This window comes from Aspergillus steynii (assembly GCF_002849105.1).
Source record: "Aspergillus steynii IBT 23096 chromosome Unknown P170scaffold_4, whole genome shotgun sequence".
NCBI classification, from domain to species: Eukaryota; Fungi; Ascomycota; class Eurotiomycetes; order Eurotiales; family Aspergillaceae; genus Aspergillus; species Aspergillus steynii.
This window is the reverse complement of record NW_020194401.1, coordinates 106,883-122,363: the sequence shown is the minus strand read 5'-3', so window position 1 is coordinate 122,363 and position 15,481 is coordinate 106,883. Positions and strand designations below refer to the sequence as shown.

Genomic DNA, 15,481 nt, shown 5'->3' with positions numbered 1-15,481 from the left:
CAGTTCACAAAGATTTCCTTCGTATCCCCCAAAATGATCAAACCATCCTTTGCAGTTATTGAATCTTCTTCAAAGGAAACCAATGATGTTCATACTCATCTCAACTACTGGGATGCCCCTCCCCAAGTCCCTATCACGATTGACTTCACGCACCCCGATGGGCAGCAAAGGTTCGCCGAGACAGATAAGCTCCAGAGGCCATACCCAGTGACTATTCACGATATCCGCGGCCACGAGGCGGAGTATACCCTAGGCACTCATGGGTTTCAATACGTCCGCGACGAAGTTCCAGAGCTCGGTGTGGATGATTGGTCTGATCAGAAGAAAGTCACCGACGTTCTGATCCCTCATTCCGAACGGCTTATCCGAAATGTGTATGTCTCCTCTAATTTCCAGTTCTCTTGAAATCGGACTAATAATCAATAGTACTGGCGCAAAAGAAGTCATAACATTTACACATCGCATTCGCTGCTTTGCTACCGACGAGGAGAAGCTCGCTAACAACCGATCCCCCGCGCATAGTGTGCACTTGGACTTCACTGTTGCTGGTGCATTGCAGCACCTGGAAACTGTCCTGCAGGACCCGGAGAGAGTGAAAGAAGTCCTACGGGGACGTGTTATGGTCATCAATGTATGGCGCCCGCTGCGAAAAATCAAACGAGATCCTCTTTCTGTCTGCGACTGGAGGTCCGTGAAGTGCGACGAAGACTTGATTCCCTATCAGATGGTCTTCCCGCACGGACAGAATGAGCTCGGTAAGGTCAGGTTCACTGAGCGACATAGATGGTATTATCTCGGGGGTCAGGAAACATCTGAGCCTCTAGTTTTCAAACAGTTCGATAGTGGGAATGGGGACGAGGGTGGATGGACTTTGCCGCACAGTGCGTTCGAGGTGCCAGGAATGAACGAAGAAGATCCCCGAGAGAGCATGGAGATCAAAATGTTCGCATTCTTCGACTGGGATTGCCGGTCTAAGGATTTCACGCCATGTTTTTGAAGCCCTCGTGTTCCTTTCGATCTTTTTACTTTGCAGTTCGGGATTCTGTCTTCGTTGAATGAAACGTCCAATCCTCATTGCCAGAAGCACTCGTAAACATGGTCTACTAGGCCCCGATATGGACGAACGGAGCCCATCCAATGATGTTTACTGGCTTCCTCTTTTTCACCCTTCTGACAGCAAAATGTAGAGCATACGCAACTACATCGTGGCTAACCTCTGGTCCACTTTGTTTCAATTGATCGACCAAGCTTTCGTAGAATGCACCTGCAACCTCAGTTGCGCACTTATCATCAGCCTCCCACAAGGTACCAATGACATGCGGGAACCCTAACAGTTGGAACGCACTAGCGATGTGGATAGCTTCGTTGGCGAGGTCTACGGACGCATTCTCCGCCGTTGAGCACGCAGACAGATACGCTATCTGCCCAAGGTCGTGACGCATGTTCGACAATTCCTGAATGGTGAGGCGCTCTGGCTCTAGAGCTGTGCTGGCTCCTAAGAAAAGACTGCCTTGCTCTGGGTGTTTGGTATCCGGAATCCCATGGCATGCGAAATGAACAAGGGCACATTTGCTGATCTCTTGTAGCACTTCGGCTTTAGAGGGCTGCGTGAGAGTAGATGGAACAATCGAACTAGATCCCTGCACAGCTTTTCTGATCAACTGAACCTCTTTCCCCGTTCCAAGTGGGTTGAGGCCAACTGTCCGTGGCATTGCTGTGATGAGCATTCGGGTGTTTGGCTCCCGGAGATATTGTAAATCTTTTTCTCGGGCATACTGTAGAGCCTTCAAAGTAGGAATGTAACTGGATACCACGTAGTCTGAAGTTGATCGCTTGGAATCTCCCGCCGCGTGGAGAGGCATAAGACCCATTTGTCCGCTCGTCACCCACCATATGTGCGAAGGGTGCTTGGGGACCTTTGCTGGGAGTAATCCGAGATTATCGAGCACAGGATGCACTGCGATCTCCCAGAGCCACTCGAGGACTTGCTGCAGTTCTCTCTGACGCTGAGCTTTTGTCGATGATAAGCCCACTGTTAGCTTCTTATCTCCGATGAACTTTTTGACATTTTTCTTCAGTTCACGAAACTTGAGCCTCTCCAAGGGCAGCGCAGCAATTCCACCTGGTTGGGTAATGAGTAGGGCGTCGCTGCGGTATTCCGTGCAATTGAAGACTACAATTGGGCCGCGGTGCGCCAAGTCAATGAGCGCTGCTGGGGTAGGAGGCAGAAGGAATCGCTCAAACCCTTCCTGCTCTCGAATGATGCTTTCCAATTCTTTGAGCTGCGTTGTGTCCCGGTAGCGCTGGGAGATTCGCATAGAAACACTACTCTTGTTGCTCTCGTAGGTATTCTTCGGGGTATTCAAGACGATCTCGCTCAGGGTCGAGGCACGTTGAGTCTGATCTTCCCAAGGCATGCACACCTGATCTCTTGCCCTGTTGTATTTTGAGTATAGCTCAGGGTGAAGCTCCTTCAACTCAGAGATATCGCTTCGAGAACTGATGATGAAACTGGCAATTATACCTCGTCCGGCTTCAAGAATCTCCAAGGCCTGAGTAGCGGTTCCGTTCGTCTTTAGCACCATCGAAGCTGCATCGGAGGGAATGTGGCTAGCAGGCGCTAGCATGCGCTGCTGATCCCTTCTCGGCAATGTAGTAGCAGACAACCTTGGTAGCAGTCTGACCAACTTTTCTAGAAATGATCTCGCCCCTAACCAGTCTTCACTCAAAATGCATCGATCAAGACCATGTAGTCCTGCACGGGCGCGGTCAAAGGGGGAGCCGCTTTCCAGGTCAAAGGCCTTCTCGCACAGGGCTTTGGCGGTATCGAGGTCACCATCCTCTAGAGGATATTTGTCATGAAACGCCAAAGCCAAGTTCGTGAGAATTGTGACTCGCGCAGGATTTCCGTCCGGAAGTAACTCAATCGCCGCCTGTAGGGCGCTCATGGACTCTCTCAAGTCACTCTGATTCTGAGTTCGTTGGTACCGGAGCTCCAATGTGCTCGCCCAATTGTTTAAATGATATGCCTTGTCGATGTCATCTTCCCATTGTGCAGTTATAGCCTTTTTCTGAATCCCATGAGCCAATTCCCGGTCCGCTGCAATTCCATGATGTTTGAACCTAGCCTCCAAGCACATCGCGAGAAAATTGAGATACTGACCATCCATTGAAATGTCATCAGTCAACATATCGGCGACAGAAGCCATCAAACCGATTGCCTTGCTCAAGTCAGTGGAGCTGCTTGTACTCTTGTATCTCTCCATAATGTGATGAACTAAAGTGAATTTATAGTGAGGATTGATGGTCATGTTTTTGCACACGGCCTCTTCCCCTAGACCAACCCCTTCATCCAAGTCGGACATTGCCAGCGTTATTTCAAACCTGAACATGAGACACACGCTCAGATCATGAATAAGTGTGGCCTCAAGCAAATGACTTTCTGGGTGCTCTGACAGAGCTTTTATGGCCTCTCTATGAAGCTGAATCGAAGTTTCTAGATCGTCCCTTGATCGCTTCCACTTGAATCTTGCGAGGAAGTCAATCGCCAGCTCGTGTATGTACTTCGCTCGGTGTTGATCATGATGCGGAATGCATTGCAAGATCGCCTGCTGCATTGGTATCGCAAGATCCAAGACGTCCAGTTCATGAATCTCGGCTCTAAGCCGAATGATGTCGTTGGGCATTTGTCGAAAAACCTCGGTAGGCTCTAAACCTAACGCTGCGGTGATTTTTATTGTCTCGTTTATCAACGCATAAGCTTTCACTAGATCCTTCTGTGTGGTGTACCTGCAAACGAGGCACTTGGCTAGACTGATCAGATAAGGGACCCGAGCAAAACCCAGTTGGTTGACCAGAGAAGCTTGGTTTAGAAGATTAACAGCTTCATCTATGTCCTCCTGGTGGTTCATAGGGTATGATTGGTTAGACAATGACTCCTGCTCATCATTCTCAGTGCGCGCTTTTGCTTCCAACTCATCGTACCTCATGAAGAGGATTCTAGCCAGCCCAGCTTGATACCTTGCTCTCTCCGGAGTGTCGTCTGAAACAAGATCAAGGACATTTCGCATGAGGTTTATAGATCTATGCAAATCATCCTCAATCGATTCTTTGTCTAACCTAGACATTTCCGTCGAGACTCCAGAGTCATCTGCATATTCCATTGACGAGTTGGAATGTCCAATGCTTCCTTCGTCTATTGAGTTGGCGTACTCACATTGACTTGTCTTGTCTTCAGCCTGAGAGATAGGGGGCGAGATAATGAGTTCTCCTAAGCCTTGCACTGGCTCTTGCGCATTAATCTCATACTCGGGGAAGTTATCAACCAATTCAGTGGTATCGCTTGCGCATGTGGCGTTTGAATGCATGCTTTTTCTGATCGAGCGTGCTGCTCCATCAGCCATGATAGACGCATCGGTTGCATTCTCGGATAAACGATAGCGGTAGACAAGAAGGTTCGACAAAAACTCCAAGTACTGAGGTTGCTCAACTTCATTATTTGAGCCGGCATCTATCGCCTCTTCCATAGTTTCAATTGCTTCATCCAGATCATTCATGTCACCTTCTAGCTCAAACATCGAGACAAGAAGAGATGCAAAGGTGCACAGACGCTTCGATAACAGAGCTCCGTTCCCTTCAACTGCATCGATAGCCTCGATTGCGCGGTCAATATCCTGGCTTAAGGACGTTTTCCTTTCCTCATCTCTAGTCTCTTGATTACCAGGATCCGGAAGATTCGATAGACGGAGCATACTATCAACACCACCGAAAATTGCAATGTCCTGGAACTTCTCGGTAGCCGTAACGCCTTCGACCTGCTCTAATACTGGTAGCCTGGCCGGTTCGTTTGGCGTCTCAAGCAGATCCTCGTAATCTTTATCGATATCCAATGGACCGTCCTCGAGATACTGGATAATAGCCGCCTTCAACCCATCCGTTTTCTCTGTTTTTCTGAATCTCAAGAGGAGCGTCCGTGATAAGGTCGCTTGGTAGGAGTCGTAGAGTTTACGGTTCGTCCTTCTGCTGCGGACTATGCCCTGCACAGCCTCCCGTCCACATCGGATTGCAGCTTCAACATCTTCCTCGGTATTTGCTTTTCTCCATCTGGAACAAAAATATCCAGATAGTCCATCTAGGTATCCAGGGCGGTCCCTATGGCCTTTTGGTAGCCTGTCAACAGCGTCTTCTGCCAGTTCAATGGCGCAATTCAAGTCGTCGATTGACGATGCTTCTTGGTATCTTGACTCCAAAAGCTCAGCCAAATCAAATAAATATTCAGCGAGGCCTTCGTTGTCATCTCTCGCCGTTTCTGCAGCCGCGTGCGCGGCCTCAATGGCTTCATTTAGATAGACGATTGCCGGCCTTCGTCTTTCCGAAGCAAGTGCTTTCTGCTGCCCTTCTCCATCCTCAACAGATGGGACTTCCGATGCCGCGTGGTATCTCAATGTAAGACATAAGGCGAGACGGTTCAAGTATCGTGCACATTCGAAATCATACTCACTTGTTTCAACTGCCTCCTCTGTAAGTGCGATAGCCGACTCTAAATCATCAATCTCCTGCTTTACCTCGAACCGACTGACCAAGTGTCGAGCTAAAGAGTCGAGACATGCAGCACGATCAGGACTACCCGATGGCAGCGCGGCCAAGGCCTCTTTCCCGAGTTGTATTGCCTGGTCGATCGCGCGTTCTGCCACGGTACCTATGCCCTGGTTTCCATCGGTGTCGCAGGGCTCCTCTATACAACTTCCTCGTGTTTCCAATTGATTACCAGAGTCCTCGTCCGTGTTACTTTCATCATCAGAATCACTCGAACTCTTGTAACTGTCAGTTTCAGATGGCACCGATGATAAAATGGACGCAAGCAGAAGGGTGTACTCTTGTCGTTTCGGGTCATCGAGAGATGTGAGATCCATGACCTCCTGCATGAGCTTAATGGCTTTTTGCAGGAGGGCAGTTGACTTCGTGTCCCAAAAGCGATACACATAAGAAATGGAAAGAAAGTGCAAAGCATGGACTCTGTCTGTGATCTCCTTAGGCAGAAGATCAACAGCCTCTTCTGCCAGCTGGATGGCCTCTTTGAGGTCTTTGGTCGAGTCCCATTCGTCTAGAGTAGAATCGCTTTCGGTTGCCGCACGATACCTACGAAGTAGGAGCTTGGCCAGGTCGAGTAACAGCTTCGGTCGATCTTGATCAGTGGTCGGGAGATAATATAGGGCATCTCGGGCACAGATGATAACTTCTTCCGATTCCGGCGGGAACAATGACACGCCGTCCTTGGTTGAGACTTGAGACATGTGAGTCATCTGGGTAAAGGTGAATGTTGAAAGTAAATACCATTGTTATTCTCCTCTTCAGAAGCTCCGCAAGACAGCATATCAAGCGATGACATCCCGTCGGATGGCGAGTGCGTAGCCTTTGTGAATGTTGCCCAGGAAAGCCAATTACGCGTCTGCGTTGGTTTTAGACGATGTTCATACGAGAGTATCTTCCAACAGCTGATTGTTCTATAGTCGCACCATAATCATTGCAGGCTAGCACGTTCCATTTATTTCGCTCTCAGCTTGACAGAACTCGGATATTCTCCGCCTCGCACAAACTCCTGCTCGGGTCTTGAATACTGTGAAAAAGAGCGGCACTGCCACGCTAAATAGCCAAGTCGACACCAGGTTAAACTTGGCGCGATGTGTGCCCAACGGAGGGGCCTAGAATATGAGTGGCTTTGTGGCTGGGTAAACGTTAGAGGGTTATTTCTAACCGCGGTTTATTGGACCGTGGGAGCTCTGAATAGGTAAGTAAACGAGATGAACAACTCGTCCAGCAATAATGAACCTATTCTCCAGGCAGTATAGTAGTCTTCGATACACCAAATCGAAAGAAGCCGTTAGGCAGTGAAATGGCGCAGCATTTACTTGTTCCAGCCTCGGTCTCACGTCAGCCGTCAACTAAGTCAGTAGCGTGCATATCACCAGCCACAATAACGGGGTGAAAGACCGCTTCATTGGGAGTAAGGACTGCCATTGGCCGGTATTTGAGGATCCTGTCATGTCGCCCTGACAAGATCCTTGAAATGCCACTAAAGCCTCCTCTCCTAGGCAGCTGATGACCTGGCTCAGTGCTTTCCATTGTGGCGCTTTCGCAGCTGCTCGGTTCAAGAAGCAGTCGATGCCGACCATTTTAGTCGTAGGATGAAGACACTGTAAAGCAATCTGAAATTTCACAAACGCGAGTTGGTTCTTCCTTCACAATGCGAAGCCAGTATATTTTCAAGGCGCCCTTTCTGTCGAGCGACGAAATAAAACTCGGTAACCTCATTCCAAACATCAGAGATCCCGAACTAGACGCCCAAGAATGTCCTTGGCCGATCGCTCTCAACGAGGACTATACCGTCAAGCTCATCGACAATTTCCATGCCTTTTTCCGGTCGGAAAGGAACGTGCAATTGTCGGGCTTTCTCTCGAGACTAGTCAATGTCTCCGGTCAACGCACCACTGCAAATAACGATGAGCTGTCTTCGGCACGTGGCAATATCCACACACTCAAGAAGCCAAATGCTTTCTTCCAGAAACTTTGCAAGGATCAGGACGTTCGAGTATGGCTGCAGGAGCAGATCGAAGACGGCCTGGATGTTCATTTTGTGGTCGGGTTTGTCACTTTGTTGAATGCCAGGGCCGCGGATGGCACGTCCTCAAGCAACGCGTTCAAGGGTCAAGGGAGCATTCCAGTGACAGAAGTACTCGCTGGTGGGGTGCCAAATGACCTCTTGGATGTCCGGCTAGCAGGTGGCTACTCGTCAGCCGAAGCTAACGGACGAAGCTATCTCGCGCCCGGAGAGCAGATATTTGGATTGCGAGTCAAAAAATTGGTCTTCAAGTTCTTTCGATCGAGGAGTGTCGCCACCGCAAAGCTTGAGAAAAACACATCTTGGGAGCTAGTGTCTGGTAACAGAGCTGCTTCCCAGCAGGGATCGGAGTGGGTCCAAGCATCCCTTGCTGGCGACGAGATTGAGTCGGGGGATGAAGTCGATGAGAGCGATGTTGGATTCGCTGAGGATGATGAGTTCATTTTGCTGGACGATGGAAGTGATAGCAGCGAAACTGAACAGGACTGATTGCTCCCAATTTCTTGTTTAACAGAGCCGAACCCACTCACGCTTACCAACGAGATGGATGTTGAGCTGCTTTGTGCGACCTGAAGGTGTATGACAGAATGGGTTGTCCAATAATTGATCGACCGACGTGGTAACAAGACTTTTTAAATGAAGAAAGTCAATTTACTGGAACAAGGGCACATAATGATGCCTCGGAGATTTCATAAATCCTAAAAAGCTCCAAGAAGGTCATTCTTGGCCAGTCAGGACGAACCATAAGCCTTCTAGAAGGGGCTTAACTTGAAGCCCCCCGTGTTCAACCTGGTGAAAATTCCCTGAGGATCATACCTTTTCTGGATTGACTTCATCCGAGCCACATTTTCTGATGGGAACCCTGCGAACGGGTCCTGCCATTCTCCGGCATCCCCCATGTACACGAACTCAGTGCTGATTCCATTTCGCCTGTTGGCATCATGCAGTTTCTCTGCCAATTTCTGTGACCAGCGTTGGACGCGGATGTCATCCTGTGCCAGGGCCCAGCCCGTACTAAATTGCCACCCTGATGAGAATATATCCATTAGCTGGGGCCACAGGATATAGGACAGTGTAGCTCACAAATCATCGGCTTATCATCGATTCCCCAAACATTGCCGATGCCATTGGACTTGCCTACTCTCGCTGCGCCGGCAGGGGCCAGGTTTATCACGAAAGTCGGCACAAGTCCTTTGACGTCCGAGATGTCCCGCAGCGCCAACCTCCATGCTCGATACATCTTATAGAGTTTTTCATGATGGGTCTCCATAGTATGGTGGGAGAACATCACCCTAGTAGCTGGTTAGCAGGTTTCCAACAGCTATTGGTTTTCGGCTTACCGGAACATCTGATTTGGGGTTTCCAGGTTCGCGGCAAATTCCTTTCCAGTGGTCACGTTGTGGGTCTTCAATGGCCCGGGCAATGGCAGTAAAATTCTTAAACTGCGATGGGGGGTTACTGATGCCTTCTTGAACTCCCATAACCAATGCGGATGTGACGTTCGTCGTTGCATTATAGCCGATGGTAAAAACTCCCCCGGCAGCAATAGGATTCGGCTCATCGAATTTGGCCAGGTCACAGGCGGCTTGGATGTAGTCGTATATACCCGACTCAGAAAAAGCTTGGATCGTCGTGCTAATGCGAGGAATTTCATGAGTTTTGAGTGAAAACTTGGTCACAATTCCATAGTTGTTGGCCCCTCCTTTCAGTGCCCAGAACAGATCTGGGTGAGATGTCCTAGACGCCACGACTTGCGTCCCGTTTCCGAGCACCACTTCATACTTGACAACATTGTCCATGGCGAAGCCATATTTGTTGGTAAAGTAGTGGACTCCTCCGATAAGGGTGAGTCCCGGGACACCGATTGTCTTGAGACGACCGCCAATAGCCATCCGACCGTAAGGCTCGAGCGCCGAGTAGACGTCGTACCAAGTCATTCCTGGGCCGACGTCAATGGTGCCATTGTGAACCTTGTACTTGTTCAGGTCAGACAGTGCGATGACAACGCCATCGTCAATGTTGTTGGATCCAGGTATCTACTTTGCCCGTCAACCATGCACCCTGCACGTTTGATGTAACGGACCTACATCATGTAATGCCACCCACGCTTATAATTTATATTGCTTCTTGGGACTCCTGCAGTAACATGACCACACTCCTTTACCGATACGGCGAGATGTCCGCCTCGTAATCGTATTTGTATCCTGTTATTCTAACCAAAGTGTGCAAGCCGAGATGACCATATTGCAGCCAAGCGGGTGGTAGCGGGTGGTTCCACCAGTCCGAGAGCGAGGATCGACGTGGCAGAGGAAATGTGGAGATGAAAGGGTCGTGCGTCGGGTTCGGGTTCGGGTTCGCTTTGTTTCTGTCCCGTCATCCGAGGCACGACCAGGATTGCAATCATTTGACAACGCAACCTTCGTTCTCCATGATCAACAAAATACATCTGCCTTTGGGTCAAGTGCACCATCCGAGTTGTTCCATTGGCCACTGGATCCAGGAGCGATGTGCTGCATCCAGAAGCCCATGGATCCGGGACAACAAATGAATTGCCCATCCATTAATCCACCACATCCACTCCAGTCGATGCAACAGGGGGCAGAAAAAACCGAATATTACCAACGCCACAGGTCGCTGCTCCCTCAAAAGCTCCAGGAATTCCTGGGACACACCCAGCGGCCAAACAAATACATCATCCGTTTCCCACTGTGTAGGACATTGGTCTGTCCACAGTACATATGACCGTTTCATTTCTTCCAACGCATCCAGGTAAATCTTCAGCTCCTCCATGTCACGAACTTCCTCTCGGATCAGAACCTCCAGGTCGGACATAAAGCTCTTTTGATCGGTTACCAGGCTATTTCGAAACTCCGTACGATTGCCGCGAATATTCAAAATGGCTGCCATGGGCCCCGACGATAATGAATCACGCGCATACTTGACGATTGTTCCCGAGCCTCGGAAAAACACTAGCCATTCGGAAACCTCTCCTCGTCTGAACAGCAGAAAGTCGTCCAGCTTCCTAGGCTTAGCGCAGGATATAAAGCTGGTCAGCATCGAAAACAGCAGGACACCGGCGCTGTCTTCTTGCATAAGGTGAGTCATGTTTGGCGCCACTTGCTTCACTGCGGCATCATGGTGATATTCCGCCTGGTTCACATAAAATTTCTTCTGGTGAGGTCTCAGATGGGCCAGATGAAGGGCGGAAATGGCCAGGATGGCACGGAGTGCATAAGGTGCCGAAAAGCCTATTCGCGGGGCGTTGACACGCCAAAAGGTCTGGATGGCCGGGTGCTGGGAAAAAGTGTATGCAGTTGAGGTCGAGAAATGGTGCAGGAGTTCAAGATCGGATATGGCAAGTTCTGGTGCTGTACTGGTTGTCTGCCCGGCAGCGGGATCGGCATGAGTGCTGATCAAGGGAGTGTCCGAAACCTCATATGGTGAGGGTGAACCGTTGGTGGTAGCGAAAAAGGAGCATTCCACATGATGTTTTTTGCAATTCCGGCAAGTTGGCCTCCCTTCATCACACTGCGTAGATATGATCAGCCTTTGTCACATAATGATTTAAGCATGAATTTGCAACTACCAGAGATGTAAAGCACGAGTGCAGTGATTAATACCTTCACTTTCCGTGCCTTGCACTGCTGGCAGCCATTGCGCGACTTGCGGTGCGACCGGCGCCCGGTTACAGGCAATTGAGTAGCCATCACACTGGATGAATGTTGTCCGAGGTCATATTGTTACACAATCATGATGATACAGAAGACGAAGGAACGGTCGGGGCCTTTCGGTGGATGGAATGGTGTCAGGAGTGACGATCGGCCAAGACGCGGCAGCCTGAATGAAGCCGGCCGGGAGGCGGTGTCGCGTGGCAGTATAACAATGTCAGCAAGTCTATCTTTAGCAGGGCTGACGAAAGGATTGCAAGTAGAATATGGCTTTCATCTGAGTCAGGAAGCCATGGAAGCCTGGGGTACAGACTGCTAAGCTCACGCCATTTGCTTATCCTCAGCCCCTTTTATGTATACAACGCCATACAAGACCTTCTACCGCGTTCAACCCAGATGTAACAAATCCATTCATTTTCATTATTCTGACCCTGTTGGATCGCTGCTGTAGTCCTCCGCTCCCGTACCTCAACACGAACCAGGACTAGTCACACTGAGTGATCCTGAAAGACCTACTAAATTCTAGGCAGAACGAATCCAGAGCTCTACTGCGTCTGTCCTCGGAGAAATGGCGCAATCGGCCCGACGGCACCGAACACGTGACCCGGTGACAGATCCAGCCTAGTGCGGGCACGGGACGGGAAGGCCGTTAACCGGCGGTGGGGCTCCGCGGATCTCTCCGCATTTCACCGACTCTTCATCCTTCCCTCCAACAGGTTGTCGTATACACGTTAGCTGTCTCGTGGGCGCCGCTTGCCAAGGAAAGACTGTTCCAATCGTCTCGAAGGGGCCTGGCAGAGTATAGCATCACATCTGAACCATGCCGGCCAAGTGGAGAACCAAGTCCGGCTGCTTGACATGTCTGTTCCCCCCTGACTCTGTCACCCTGTATGATCGACAGCACTGACCCATCTTAATCTAGGTCGCATGAGACGCAAAAAGTGTGATGAGGAGAATGGCACGTGTAGAGCCTGTCGTCGAAATGGCCTGACTTGTATTTGGCCCTTGAAGGGCGTTGCCAGTGTCGACTCCAGAGCAATCGCGAACACCTCGACAAATATCGATATTGCGTCCCATTGCCTGACCACATTCCACAATCGGGCCCAAGAGTCGCTTTTTACGTACTTCTCTTCAAGCGTTCTTCCTCAGCTTCTGATTCCCGGCACGCCGCGGGCCTCCTGTGATGGGCTACTGTCGATGGGCATTGCGTATCCGGCCCTCATGAATTCGCTTCTTGCTTGCGCCGCATTATACCAGCCAGGGACCGCAGAATCGAAAACGCGTAATGCCTTGAGATATTACTCCAATGCCCTGGGTATGACGCGATCGATGATCGAGAATTCGACACTGGAAGGGACGGAAGACTGGCTGCTGGTTCTCACATTGATCATGTGCATTTTCGAGGTAGGTCGGACCGGTAAAGGAGCTCGAGCTGTTGCTAGGCGAGTGAAGTGACTGAGTGCTAATTCTGTCCAAGAGAGCCCAGCCTGGACCATCCTGCGGTGCGGATAGTCATTTACTTGGCGCGTCACGTATCATGACCATGAAATTGGAGGCGGCTGCCCAGAGTGACCAAGATGAACCCGAAACGATGGCAATGACATGCGCTGCATCCTTGATATATCATGCCTCAACAACTACAATTCTGTCTCCAACAACCACGCCAGCCCCCGATTCAGTATGCTGGGACCAAGTCCAAGAATATCTTGAGTCCACCCAACAAACGGACCTAGCTATGCCCCCGTCACTGTGTCGCGTGATATTGGAAATAACCCACCTCGCAAGCCGAACCCCGCTGAATTATGATGACCGACTGCTAGTGTGCTCCCTGCGGCTTGAGCTCAGTACGTGGCTGATTCCGCAGAGTGGCGTCGATGGAGAAAATACGGCACCGGGGACGGATATTCAAAAGGCAGCAGAGCTCTATGCCCTGACAGCCGACATTCTTCTTATGAAGATTGCTCAACCTGACATTCAAGCAGCGGACAGCAAGATCCAACAGCGTGCCAGGCAGATTCTGAGCAATTTGAAATCGGATGTTTATGGAGTCTTCTGGAATCAGCACTACTCATGGCCGTTTACGATGCTTGCATGTACCGTGCAAAGAGAGACAGAAATGGTGTTTCTACTCGGCCGGCTCCAAAGAATGTGGGAGTGCTCACATTGGGGAGACATCAAGCGGACTATCCACCTTTTAACCACAATTTATCGACGACGAAAGGCATCTGGGCAGTTCAACGGCTCAAATCCTCAAAGCTCGGAGAAATTTGTTGAACCGTTTGATCTCTTGCTTCAACCGGAAGGGATCTCGAGTCTTATAGCGACATAAAGCAAAAAACGGTTGACGAATGAACAACGCCACCATGGGCCAAGCCCACGAGGTATAATATCTTCCCGTGAATCTCATATTGTGGAATTACTGCTGGGTCATAATTCTCAAAGTGAGAGTAAATCATCTACAAAACGCAATACCTCATAGCTTGGCCGGCGGGAAGTTGATCAGAACCGCTTTGGCCTGCAAATAGCTCAGCACCGCCGCTCGACCACCCTCATAACTGCCATTTCCACTCTGCTTCCATCCTCCCAATGGCAGATCATAATCCGGCTGGTGATTGGAGTTGATCGCAACCGCGCCGGCCTCAAGGCGCTTTGCAAGCCGGAGTGCCCGGGGGATATCCTGGGTGAACACGCACGACGAAAGTCCATATGTTGTCGCGTTTGCGAGGCTGATTGCCTCGTCTTCGGTCTCAAACGATCGCACACAGAGAACAGGGCCGAATACTTCTTCCTTCCAGGCCGCCGAGTCAACGGGCGGGTCGAGCAGAATTGTTGGCGTCACGAAGTTCTTGTTGGCTTCGCCCCCGGTTAGAACGGTGTTTGAGTTCGTGCTCTGCGCCGCCTTCACGATTGTGACAATCTTATTCTTTTGACCTGCATCGACGACCGGACCGAGGAAGGTGGTATCTTGACTCGGGTCCCCTGATGCCCCGGCCAGCGCCTCAAATCTCGCTTTCAACTCTGTTACAAACCGGTCGACAATAGACTTGTGAACCAAAACTCGCGACGCGGCCACGCAGATTTGACCAGAATGTACGAGGAAACTCTGCGAAGAGTGCAACAAGGCGTTGTCCAGATCTGCGTCGCCGAAGATTATCGATGGGGATTTGCCACCCAACTCCAGCGTGACTCTCTTCAAGTTGCTCTGCGCGGCAGAGACTTGAATCTTCTTTCCGGTCCCGACCGACCCCGTGAAGCTGAGCCGGTTAATATCCATATGGGATGCTAGAAGCGCGCCCGTTGTTCCGTCTCCGTTCAATATGTTGATCACACCCGGCGGGAATCCCGCCTTGACGATCAGGTCTCCGATCTGCAGTGCGCCCAGTGGCGACTTCTCCGACGACTTGAAGATGAACGTATTCCCCGCCGCGACCGCGGGCGCAATCTTCATGCTGAAAAAGAAGAGACTCGCATTCCAGGCGCCGATCCCTGCGCAGACGCCAAACGGATCGTGTCGGACAATTTTGTAGACCCGATCGTCCCCCTCGGGCACAAACTCCCCCGGCAATTTGTCACAATATCCTGCATAATAGCGCCATATCGATCCCACAAATCCTGCTATGCCCCGCGCCATCATGATGGGCAGTCCGATCGCGCGACTCTCGAGAACTGCCAGCTCGGCGCTGTGAGCATCGAGCAAGTCGGCCAGCGCCAGCATTCGTTTGGCCCTTTCCTGGCCGGGCATGGACCCCCAGGAGCCTTTGTATGCATCTAGCGCAGCTGCTACGGCGTCATTCACGTCTTCTTGTCCGGCGCTGTGGATCGAGTCGGACACAAGGGATTCATCGTAGGGATTGCGAACGGCGAAGAGGCTTCCGGATTTGGCTGGGACGTACTATACGGCGTATGATTGATTAGCAATAGAATTCGCTTGTTCTTAGCATTCTGAAGCAGAAGACTTTGAAACCAACAGCTCGTTATTCACCACCTACTTCATTGTTTATAAAGAGTTTTGTATGGAAGTTCTCAGAAGTCGACATGGTGCGATCGATACAAGGAATCTAAATCCTGAATAAAATGCCGACAACACCGACCATCCGGACCAGGAAGACTACCCTGTATTTCTAACCCCAACACAATCATCCCGAATCCTTCAGACTCCTCTCATCCGCGCGATCCTGACGCCGCGCGCGCAGAA

General features: G+C 50.5%; 8 protein-coding genes across 8 annotated transcripts; 3 read left to right on the top strand and 5 right to left on the bottom strand.

Moving 5' to 3' along the window:
* Positions 1 to 33: 33 nt before the first annotated feature.
* P170DRAFT_509409 (uncharacterized protein) lies at positions 34 to 997 on the top strand (the record flags this gene model as incomplete). The annotated part of the gene is made up of 2 exons (XM_024854670.1): positions 34 to 374; positions 427 to 997. The coding sequence occupies 2 exons, from the start codon at positions 34 to 36 to the stop codon at positions 995 to 997; spliced, it is 912 nt and encodes a 303-aa protein (XP_024703934.1).
* A 106-nt stretch (positions 998 to 1,103) lies between these two features.
* Positions 1,104 to 6,293, bottom strand: P170DRAFT_407300 (CHAT domain-containing protein; the record flags this gene model as incomplete). The annotated part of the gene is made up of 5 exons (XM_024846674.1): positions 1,104 to 3,658; positions 4,436 to 4,652; positions 5,043 to 5,383; positions 5,453 to 5,742; positions 5,875 to 6,293. The coding sequence occupies 5 exons, from the start codon at positions 6,291 to 6,293 to the stop codon at positions 1,104 to 1,106; spliced, it is 3,822 nt and encodes a 1,273-aa protein (XP_024703933.1).
* A 900-nt stretch (positions 6,294 to 7,193) lies between these two features.
* On the top strand, positions 7,194 to 8,283 carry P170DRAFT_436443 (uncharacterized protein). The gene has a single exon (XM_024849155.1). It carries the CDS (start codon positions 7,244 to 7,246, stop codon positions 8,105 to 8,107), a length of 864 nt encoding a protein of 287 aa, XP_024703932.1. The 5' UTR covers positions 7,194 to 7,243; the 3' UTR covers positions 8,108 to 8,283.
* Positions 8,240 to 8,787, bottom strand: P170DRAFT_166315 (uncharacterized protein). Its single transcript, XM_024842599.1, has one exon. The coding sequence runs from the start codon at positions 8,662 to 8,664 to the stop codon at positions 8,371 to 8,373; it is 294 nt and encodes a 97-aa protein (XP_024703931.1). The 5' UTR covers positions 8,665 to 8,787; the 3' UTR covers positions 8,240 to 8,370.
* P170DRAFT_166316 (FAD-binding oxidoreductase) lies at positions 8,788 to 9,629 on the bottom strand. The gene has a single exon (XM_024842600.1). The coding sequence runs from the start codon at positions 9,553 to 9,555 to the stop codon at positions 8,911 to 8,913; it is 645 nt and encodes a 214-aa protein (XP_024703930.1). The 5' UTR covers positions 9,556 to 9,629; the 3' UTR covers positions 8,788 to 8,910.
* A 111-nt stretch (positions 9,630 to 9,740) lies between these two features.
* P170DRAFT_436441 (Zn(II)2Cys6 transcription factor) lies at positions 9,741 to 11,370 on the bottom strand. Its single transcript, XM_024849154.1, has 2 exons — positions 11,239 to 11,370; positions 9,741 to 11,146 (listed from the first exon to the last, which is right to left on the bottom strand). The coding sequence occupies exons 1-2, from the start codon at positions 11,323 to 11,325 to the stop codon at positions 10,076 to 10,078; spliced, it is 1,158 nt and encodes a 385-aa protein (XP_024703929.1). The 5' UTR covers positions 11,326 to 11,370; the 3' UTR covers positions 9,741 to 10,075.
* Positions 11,371 to 12,106: 736 nt separating this feature from the next.
* P170DRAFT_446499 (Zn(II)2Cys6 transcription factor) lies at positions 12,107 to 13,615 on the top strand (the record flags this gene model as incomplete). The annotated part of the gene is made up of 3 exons (XM_024850802.1): positions 12,107 to 12,146; positions 12,209 to 12,690; positions 12,764 to 13,615. The coding sequence occupies 3 exons, from the start codon at positions 12,107 to 12,109 to the stop codon at positions 13,613 to 13,615; spliced, it is 1,374 nt and encodes a 457-aa protein (XP_024703928.1).
* On the bottom strand, positions 13,291 to 15,323 carry P170DRAFT_407289 (aldehyde dehydrogenase family protein; the record flags this gene model as incomplete). Its single annotated transcript, XM_024846673.1, has 2 exons — positions 13,291 to 15,178; positions 15,276 to 15,323. 2 exons carry the CDS (start codon positions 15,321 to 15,323, stop codon positions 13,760 to 13,762), a joined length of 1,467 nt encoding a protein of 488 aa, XP_024703927.1. The 3' UTR covers positions 13,291 to 13,759.
* Positions 15,324 to 15,481: the final 158 nt, after the last annotated feature.